The 10,732-nt window shown below is 28.9% G+C and overlaps 2 protein-coding genes across 4 annotated transcripts; one reads left to right on the plus strand and one right to left on the minus strand.

Annotated features, from left to right (window-relative positions):
* Positions 1–442: 442 nt before the first annotated feature.
* On the minus strand, positions 443–1,207 carry RpL32 (ribosomal protein L32). Its single transcript, XM_069132944.1, has 3 exons — positions 1,053–1,207; positions 823–975; positions 443–643 (listed from the first exon to the last, which is right to left on the minus strand). Exons 1-3 carry the CDS (start codon positions 1,143–1,145, stop codon positions 485–487), a joined length of 405 nt encoding a protein of 134 aa, XP_068989045.1. The 5' UTR covers positions 1,146–1,207; the 3' UTR covers positions 443–484.
* A 543-nt stretch (positions 1,208–1,750) lies between these two features.
* Hecw (Hecw ubiquitin protein ligase) lies at positions 1,751–9,249 on the plus strand. 3 transcript variants are annotated; one of them, XM_069132941.1, is made up of 9 exons: positions 1,751–2,021; positions 2,475–3,767; positions 4,106–4,396; positions 4,571–4,769; positions 4,851–5,386; positions 5,461–5,798; positions 5,871–6,071; positions 6,146–7,105; positions 7,251–9,249. In XM_069132941.1, exons 2-9 carry the CDS (start codon positions 2,517–2,519, stop codon positions 7,360–7,362), a joined length of 3,888 nt encoding a protein of 1,295 aa, XP_068989042.1. In that variant the 5' UTR covers positions 1,751–2,021; positions 2,475–2,516; the 3' UTR covers positions 7,363–9,249. The 3 variants fall into 3 exon arrangements, with proteins under 3 accessions (XP_068989042.1, XP_068989044.1, XP_068989043.1); XM_069132943.1 differs by having other exon boundaries at positions 1,751–1,930; XM_069132942.1 differs by having other exon boundaries at positions 1,751–1,926.
* Positions 9,250–10,732: the final 1,483 nt, after the last annotated feature.

Genomic DNA, 10,732 nt, shown 5'->3' on the forward strand with positions numbered 1-10,732 from the left:
CACTTTATACCGACACTTTTGTGCATTATACGTTACTATAACAAAATTAAAACTTTAAACAAATTTCTATATTTAATGGGAAATAATTTATGTCATAGTGAGATTCTTTTCGGGAACGCATCCTTTAAGTCTGAACTTGGTAATACACAAGAACACAAGTAGATTACGGTATAAGGAAAATAAATTATAATAAGTATAATAACAGAAAAAGCATTAATTAGATCCATTAATTAACATACATTATGTGTCATATTAAAACTATTTTATAAAAGTGTATAGATATACTTATATTGTACCATTTTAAGTTATACAAAGAAACATCAATTCTTTTGAAATTTCCTTCAATCTCTGTGCCTCGAAATATTGTGTCTTGATTACATTTATCTGTAATAGCACTATGGATGGGTAGATATTAGGAGAGAAATTTAAAGAAGAACAAACATACTTTAAATATTTTATTATTAAATCAAGTAAGAATGTGTTTTTATTCATTTTCTTGAGAACGTAATCTTGCACTGCCATTAGTTACCCTTATTGAAAGTTGCTGAGCACGTTCGACAATGGATTTACGTTTCTTACTACTTACTCCATGAGCGATCTCAGCACAGAATTTTCTGTTTTGCATCATTAAAACTTCTAATTCCTATAAACCATCCAAAAAATAAATATTATTACAATTATTATATAGAATCAGTTCAGTATAAAAATTTATTAAATAAGTCAAAATATAAATACAAGTTACATATTTTTTGATGTATAAGAATGTACAATTTTTTGTCTATAATAATTGTTGACTTATGAGTGAAAAATAATTCTTTTTACCTTAACATTGTGTACCAGAACTTTCCTGAAACCAGTTGGTAGCATGTGACGAGTTTTCTTGTTGCTACCATAACCAATGTTGGGCATCAAATATTGTCCCTTAAAGCGCCTACGAACTCTGTTGTCAATACCTTTGGGTTTACGCCAGTTTCTCTGAAGCATTATTTTGTTAAGATTTTTAAATCAGTTATTGACATTGATAAATAATAATAAACAATATAAAAACTAACCTTCAATTTACTATAGCGATCACTCTGATGACGAATGAACTTCTTCGTCCTCTTCTTCACAATTTTAGGCCTGTATACCGGTCGAATAGCCATTTTTTGTGCACTAAGAACATAAATACAATGTAAATTAATTTATTCAATAGTTATAGGAATAAATTAATAACAACACATTTTGTCACATATTTTTTAAACGTATAATTGTGACAGTAAATTATTTTTTAAAAATATGATGTATTTAATCAATCTTTATTCATTCATATTAAACTAATATGTGTATATTTTATGTTACACAAATGATTTTCAATAAATTTTCGGATTCCTGTGGAATTACGTACCGTCTCTTACTACACGCCAAACAAAAGAGGTTATGTTGAACTTGGATCACGGTCGTCTAATAAAATATTGTGTCTAGTGATACCTTATTTAGTGACACACAAAAAGAAACTATAAATACTTGCTATTCAAGTGAAGTTAGTCAGATATTCTCTTCAATTTACATCGTAGAGATAACTATCTAACAAAATAATTACAACTTTTGTTTTAATTTTCGTACAATTCAATTGTTTTTAATTTTATTTAATTTTCAATTTACAGAATGCGAGTGAAGCGCCTTAACGCTTCATAGAAACAATCCAACTTCCCCAAATCTTCCCCAATTCCCCAAATGGGCATCAAAATCAGGCGTATGTGACAGCATAGCCTATGTATGTAACGCTACGAAAAGTTACCAGATACAGTCTGCTATATCTTTCTGTCAAAGCGTTCTTTGATGAATTCGTATAATGAGCAAGGAGAGTAAATGAATATGTAAATGTGACGTAAAATGTCTTTACCGGAGCTTTTCATTTGAGATATTTGAAATGATGTAACATATGCAGGTAAAATGTACCAATGTGTTAATATTTCAATACGATTTGACGTTACTAGTGTGTGCAAAATTTGAAGTATTAATAATTATCTCCTTTAAAGGTACCGTATCACAAAAACGAACTATAACTTATTTACTGTTCCGTTATATGTGATTAACGGAAATTGTAATAAATTTTTTTAGTTAGTTTTTCATAATGATTTTGAATAATATAAGTGCCGAATTTTTAATACTGGATACATTACATGCTTTGCGACAATTGTAATGTACATTGATATGTACATATTTCAATATTTGTTATCTGTATCGGACTGAACAAATTTTTTTTTAATATCGCTATGATCTGTGAATTCCTGATAAAAGTATTAGAATAAAATTATTATAATAAAAATTAGTGTACTGTTCACAAAGAATTGTGTCAAATATATAGTCCCAATTTTATTCAATATACTACCTTCAATATTGCACTAATGGCTTTATTATATGATAAAATTATTCATATAATTTAATTATTATTTATTTTATTAACATTTTTATTTCATTTTTATTTACAGCAATATAAAGAAATATAATTGATTGGTACTATGTTTTAAAAAATGCCATCTGAGATTAATGTTAAAAATATAGGTTCTGAAGAAGATAATGGAGAAAATGAACCTGAAGAACAATCTGTTACGTTATTAACAGTCGGTGTGACAAGTGAAGAATCTTCAGCTACAGTAAATCATGTGGAAACCAATACCATAAGAAATAGCAGTAAAAAAGTGATTAAGTCTGATGTTAGAAGTGATTTTATAGAACAGGATAAGAATCCTTCTTTGTCATCAGATGTAAACTGTATGTCAAATGAAAATGATTTACAGCAACAGAAAGCATCTTCTAATGAAGAAGTAATTGATAAAACAAGTAATATTCAGGTATCGAATACCCTTGAAGATCTAAATGCATGTTCTGAATCAAAATGTAATAAAGGAAGTGTAATTTCCAAGAATGCTGGTGCAGCTGCATTAGCATCGGGTTGTGAAATTGATGATATTGCTAGTGTTTCAAATAGGTTGGATGATGAAATTGCACAAAACTCGAGACAAAAACATTTATCATTGTCTCATAAAAACTTAACAAGAAAGAAGTGTTTCTTGGCAAGTATAGATAGTAGTCCTGGAAAGGTAAACAGTTTTGTAGAACAGCTGCCTTTATCTTCTAGAAACATGATCAGAAAGAAACAATTTTTTAGCAAAGATTTGCAATCTAGTAGCACAGAATCACAATATGAACAGAGTACAGGGGACAAACATAACAATAATGATGACAATGTTTTGCAACAATTTAGTTCTCAATTTAGTACTCACAACAGAGATTCTATGAAAGATGCTTGTAGCTTACCATTACAGGGTATAGCTTCATGCAGTTCTGATGAACCGTTACAATTTCTGAGCACTTCAATAAGTGAAACACATAACAATGATATTGTTAATACACATAAATCATTAAGTATAACAGAAAATAATAATAAGAGTATAAGTGAAAATTTAAGCAGATTAAATGAAGCTGGTAGTTCACACACATCTAAAAGTGTGCCAAAATCACAAAACACGTTAACAGATTTAGTACATTGTAATGATATTACAAAAAAACCATTTAAACTGCCAATTTTAGAAAATTTATCTGAAACTGCCAGCGCTCAGCAGCATGAGCTGGAAGAAAATGCTGTGGCACTATTGGAACCATCATCAACTAAAGAAGCCCAAGGCATTGAAATAGAACCTCGTTCTTCAAACAGTAGTGATGCAAGTAATTCTGATACAGAATCACAACAAGCAGTTCTAGGTCATAATGGGACCAAAAAGGTGCAGTTACTTTAACTGTATTAAAATTTGATAAATATTTATTATTATGACACTCAAATAATTCAGCATTCTATTGTTACTTTTAATGTTTAATCTTACTTATGTACTAAATGTTTCATATTTTTCCTCAAATCAAACAAGTTTCAATATTTGATATATGCAAATATGTATATTTCCTTTACACTTTTATATATGCACATGCAATTTGATTTTCATTTCAAAATTGTTAATAGATTAATATTACACTCCTTCAAATTTATAAATTAAATTTTAGTATAAAACATGTTGAAAGTAGAATTGTTTTAAAATCACAATTTATAAAATATATTTTACTTCAGAGACCATGTGATACAAATGGTATTGTAACAAAAGAAGGCGTGGAATATTATCAATTGTGGCGAAGTACAGAAGGCTTTTCATTTCCTGAAGGTTTATATGAAACATTGTATCCAAATCCTCCACCACTACCACCACGGGTAACGCACAAACTTTTACATAGAAGTAATGCTTTACCAACTGGCCCACCAGAATTACCCAAAAGACATCCTCAAAAATATTCTGCACCCTTGCACCCTGAAGATTGTTTTGGATTTGAAATTGTAGATGTTGATGAAGCTTCTAATTCAAAGGTAATTTAATGAAATATATGCACTGCAGTTAATTGGTAAGCATATAATGTAATTTTAGCTTGTATTTAATATTTTTTTGTGAATATTGATGTCTTATATAAAGTTTTTACAATTTTTTATATTTATATGATTCCCGTATTTACATTGTTATAATCAATCCCCTTAATGTTTTAGTCGCGGAGAGCTGTCACAAAAAGTATTGCGCTGTTAAGTTCACCAAGGCCGCCTAGACCATTAGAAAGACCAATATCTGGTTTAACAAATCCATTAGAGTGTCCACCAACACCTACACATCGCCCAAAGCCATTGCGTCCGTTACCGATGTGTCAAACATCTAATGTACCATTACCATCTGAGGAACCTTTGCCACCATGTAAGATAAATTTAGCATAACTTTAATAATGTTATAGTGTAATTAAACAAGAAAATTTTATTGAATATATTATTATCGCAGCATGGGAAGCAAGAATCGATAGTCATGGTCGGGTGTTCTACATAGATCATATTAATCGAACGACAACTTGGCAAAGGCCCAATTTAACAACGCGGAATACTGGCTGTGATCTTCGGAGGCAGCAATTAGACAGACGTTATCAAAGCGTTCGTCGAACTATTTCTCGACCCGACAATATTGATCGCGAGCCGTCTAGTTCGCAACATGCAAATGGAAATAATTTCGAGAATATGGAACGACCGAATGAACGAGTCGAAAGAATTGAAAACGAACCATTCGATATTAATACGAGTCCTCCAGTATTATTTTTAACTAGACCCGATTTTTTCACAGTATTACATAGTCATGCAGAAGCAGTGGAATTGTATAATCGTAATCCCAGTTTGAAACACATGATTAGCAAAGTCAGAAGAGATACAGCAGTTTTTCCGAGATACGAACATAATAGAGATTTGGTTGCATTAATAAATTTCTTTTCCGATCCAGCTAAAGAACTTCCAAGAGGCTATGAATCAAAACTTGATAGAACAGGCAAAGTAAATATGCCATGATTTAAATTATTTCCGTTATTTGAGAAATCTTTCTGATAGTCAATTGTTAATATTTTTAGAAATTTTTCATTTGTCATGCAAGAAAAGCAACATCTTTCATTGATCCAAGATTACCTACTGAACCGACTCACACACGAACATTATTGGATGAAGCACCTGTACCTCCACCTAGACCACAACAGTCAGCTATTACAACTACACCCGATATACCTGTAGCTTATAACGACAAAGTTGTTGCTTTTTTGCGCCAACCAAATATAATGGATATCCTAAAAGAAAGACATTCAGCATTAGGACAAAATATTGCGCTTCGAGAAAAAGTAAATACGATACGAATTGAAGGGACGACTGCTTTACAACGATTGGGACATGACGTACCTCTAGCATTATTATTAAGGTACAAAATAATCTAATTTCTGAAGGCGGTAAAGGATGAAATGATATTAAAATATTGAATTTATTGTTGCAGTTTATTTGAACAAGAAATTATGTCATATGTACCTGGAAATGTAGGCAGATCTCCATTAGGTAGTCCGCATGCTTCGCCTGGCTTAACAAGAGCTTCTGCTAGAGCTCCAGCTCCATATAGAAGAGATTTTGAAGCTAAACTTAGAACATTTTATAGGAAGCTAGAAAGTAAAGGATATGGACAAGGTCCAGGAAAATTAAAGTAAGTATATTCCAATATAAAAAAATGTATAAATATATTTATTATATTATACACTTTTTATATATTTTATTTAGATTACATATTAGAAGAGAACATTTCCTGGAAGATGCTTTCACTCGTATTATGGCTGCTTCAAAAAAAGACTTGCAAAAAAGCAAGTTAGTTATTATGTTTGATGAGGAAGAAGGTGTAGATTATGGTGGCCCATCCCGTGAATTTTTCTTTCATCTATCGCGCGAACTTTTTAATCCTTATTACGGTTTATTTGAATATTCTGCTAACGACACTTATACCGTACAAGTGTCGCCAATGTCAGCTTTTGTAGATAATTATCATGATTGGTTCAGGTTTTCAGGCAGAGTATTGGGTTTAGCTTTAGTTCACCAATATCTGCTTGATGCCTTTTTTACAAGACCATTTTATAAAGCTCTTCTGAGAATACCAGCGAGTCTAAGTGATTTAGAGAGTTTAGATCAAGAATTCCATCAAAGTTTAATGTGGATTAAAGAAAGAGATATAAGTATTGAACCATTGGAATTAACTTTTTCGGTCACGGAAGAACTTCTGGGCCGAGTAGCTGAACGTGAACTAAAACCAGGAGGAAGAAACATTGCAGTTACGGAGAAAAATAAAAAGGAATACCTTGAAAGAGTTGTACGTTGGAGACTTGAGCGCGGCATTGCCGAACAAACGGAATCTCTAGTTCGTGGATTTTATGAAGTCGTAGATCCACGATTAGTATCAGTTTTTGATGCACGAGAGTTAGAATTAGTAATAGCTGGAGCGGCAGAAATTGATCTTAACGATTGGAGAACGCATACAGAATACAGAAGTGGTTATCACGATGCACATCCAGTAGTAGAATGGTTTTGGAGCAGTATAAGCCGATTTACTAATGAACAACGATTGAGACTGCTACAATTCGTTACTGGTACATCAAGCATTCCATATGAAGGATTTGCAGCTTTACGTGGATCTACAGGACCACGGAAATTTTGCATTGAAAAATGGGGAAGGCCAAATAGTTTACCCAGGTATAAAAGTTGTCTTAAAACTAATATAATAAACAAAACAATTAGAATTCTTATAATATTTATGGTATGAATGTTTCTCAAATTTGTTAATAGTATCATTTTGTTTATTCAATAATGCTATTCTTCAAAATAGATAACTTTTTAGGGCTCATACATGCTTTAATCGCTTGGATCTTCCACCGTATCCTACGCCTGAAATTTTATACGAAAAGCTTTTATTGGCTGTAGAAGAAACAAATACTTTTGGAATAGAGTAAGAGAATTTGCTATGATTACAGCAAATGCATAACGATATAAGAAAAACATCAAGGTTCGTGTTATTTGAATAAAGCATCATTGCAGATTTAAAGATAGATTGGTAAGATTGGTAATGTATTCTACTATCCAAAAATTCATGATCGGATTTTTAGATTACTACAATCAAAACTGTATCAAAATGTAAATATCTAACAAAAACAGTTGCGCATATTTTGAAAATTTTAAATATTGTATACATATTGCTGTAATCTATTTATATTAAAACTAAATAACGATTCGCGTAGTACATTTCTTGTATAAAAATTATAGATTTAATACATTGAGAAAAAATTCTTAGGTATGAATATATACAATTATTTCTGTTCAAACTTCTATAGTTCTAGAAATTGTTCGGAAAACACTGTAGATATATGTGGTATAGAAAAAATGATTTTGAAATTGATACAAAAATAAGCGACTTATTTAGCATAATTTCTATAAAAGCTTCTTTTCTTTATATTTTGTAAAAATACTCTTACAAATTTTTTATAAAAATTGAAGAGCATTTAATATCGCATTTCACAAAAATATATAATGCAGCTATGTAGTTAATTTATTCTGTTGTCTACTTAGTTTGTAGGTATAATACTGATTTCTAGTCTGTATTTTTAAATATTCAATTTTGCAGCTATTTTTCTAATATTTTCAGACATTCCATGTCAATTTATTTAATATTTTCATAATTAATTTACGAAGTTCTACAATGAAGCAAAAAAAATGTTTATAAAACAAAAACTTTTTATTGCATATTTAGTGATATCTTCTCACAAGTAATCAAGGCGTTTTATAAACATTCTTCCAACGTGTTTTATATAATTTATCTTCAAACTAAATAAAAATTTCAAGTATTTGGTATTAATCAAGAATGTTTAAAATGTCCAGAAAAGCAGTTAATGAATAAGCAATGAAAATATGGATAGTATATGAAGAATATACAGTCAATGAAAGTAATAAGAATAATCAATCATCATTCAGTTACTAATTTCACATTTAGTATTAACATAGACGTTTTATAGAATTTTATTTAATATGTAGGACATCGTTTGTAATTCATTTATTTAATTCTTTAAAACTAATTTTAGAAAAAACTATACTAAACAAACGTTATAATATTACTTGAAGAATTGGTGAGCATGTAGATGGTCCTATACTTCAAGATTTAGTCTACCTCTTGAACTTTAATCTCACTTTTGCGGCATTAATGTAAAAAATGTTCATCTGTTAATCATTTAATCGTTTCTCATCTCAAAAGAAAAGAAATCATGTATAATATACAAAACATATACGGGTTTCTGTAATGTGCAAGAGATAATACAACACAACTTTATTTATATTTCTTCTGACCCAAAATTATATTACAAAATAAATTTAATGAAATTATTTATTATCTAGTAGAATTCAAAATGAAGTATTAAATATCTATAAAAATCGGCAAAAAAATGACAATTAAAAATGATGATATAAAATATGAAAAACATTTTTATATGTTATTTACTCTTAAAATTTCGTTTAAGCGATTGTTTGGTTTTGTGTGATGTTAGTAGTACGATAAGTAACGTCGATAAATAACAATAATAACATTAATGTAGTAATAATAGAAACAATATTTATTAAATAGAAATACTAATATTATGTGATTGTTGAAGATAAGTTGCACCTTATATTATCTGTAAACTAGTCATATAGCATGGCAAATTATAGACTATTTAGTACATACTGTACAAGTTACAGGCATTGTAATATTAGATAACACATAACATTTACAATGAACCATGACTGTGTGAGAGCATTCTTTACTTTATTGTTAAAGAAAATAAAATGTGCCTCTTTTGTTATGTTACATTAAACATTGTTTTTTCTTTCTTATAATATCCGATCTACTTTCATGTAAAAAAAATTATAATAAGCAAACTTTTCTAATTTATAGAATAATTACAGTATTACGAAAAATTAAGTATTCAGAGGAAGTGAAAATTTTAAACTTAATGAATGGTATCTTCTAAAAAATCTAATTTAGTCGTGACATATCATACAATTGTCTAAAAATATATCCCGAAAGAGTGTACAATTACATTTTTACGTTCCGAGATTTGAAGTTAAAGATTATCCATTAAATTAAATGTGAAATATTTTTAATTAAAAAAAATTTGCGATACTTGACAATTTTATTTCTTAAATAACGCAAAATCAAGTTGGTGATTCATAGTTCTAACAAAGAAAGTTTGTCGATAAAGTTTTTAATAGTTTCACACGTATGTTCATTATTATGTAATGGTTATACACAAGGCAATACCAATGCATTTTTCCATGGTCGACTTATAATCAATTTGATGTTGTATTTTATAAAATACCAATATTCTTTGTTTCGTGAAAATATAAGATATTTGACAAATGTCTTCGTAGAAAAATTCTATGAAGACAGTGTTGCAGTCTATGCAAAAACATAGTGCAAAATCTGTTTGAAATGTTTGAATCAATAAATGTCAGGTTATGAAGGTCACGACAGGATATAAGAACAAAAATAATGAGGGTAAAGAAAGGCAGCACCGTAGTAAAGTGCAAAAAAAAAATCAATTACGGATTAGAACCAAGGTTTTTAAATATATTTTTAATACATTTTCATACAATAAATTTTATATTTCAGATTATATACTTGTATACCAGTACCAAAATGATATTTATTTTCTTTTTTTAAAATCAAAAGAGAAAGAAATTTTGAAATTTAGTGGTGGTATGCTAATAAAGTGTTTAAAAAAAATATACATTTTTTAATTTACTTTTTACAATTTTTTATAATACTAAATTTTTGTGTATTTTTTTGTTACGACAAATTCATAATTCATTGCGTAAATATAGTAGGTGATATACATATATTTTCAGTTATTACAAATATGTTAATGATAGATAAAAATTTCTGTGCGCGAGAGATATAATGTTTATTATAAATATATATCATTTTAATATAATACTGTAATATAATATTATATTATGATTGTGTTTTAATAAATATTGATATCTAAATAAATGATTCAATATCATTATCAAAATATTCCATTATCTTTTTACAAGTTGTATTTGTGAATCCTGATATTAGGAAGCATAAAATTTGAAATTGACCAATTTAATATGCATTCGTAAATTGTAGAAATAGCAAAATTTAAATTTCATATATAGAGGACTATTAAATGCAATCGAAGATCGATTACCTAGTAGAAAAACATTAGTATGAAAACATTAAATCCAATTGTCCTTCCTTCATTAAAAATAATTTGATGGAAACTATATCATATGATTATAATTATTCGCACTATTTTATCAGGTAAACTAAGA

Source organism: Bombus flavifrons, chromosome 3 (genome assembly GCF_040668555.2).
Source record: "Bombus flavifrons isolate JBK064 chromosome 3, iyBomFlav1_principal, whole genome shotgun sequence".
NCBI lineage: Eukaryota > Metazoa > Arthropoda > Insecta > Hymenoptera > Apidae > Bombus > Bombus flavifrons.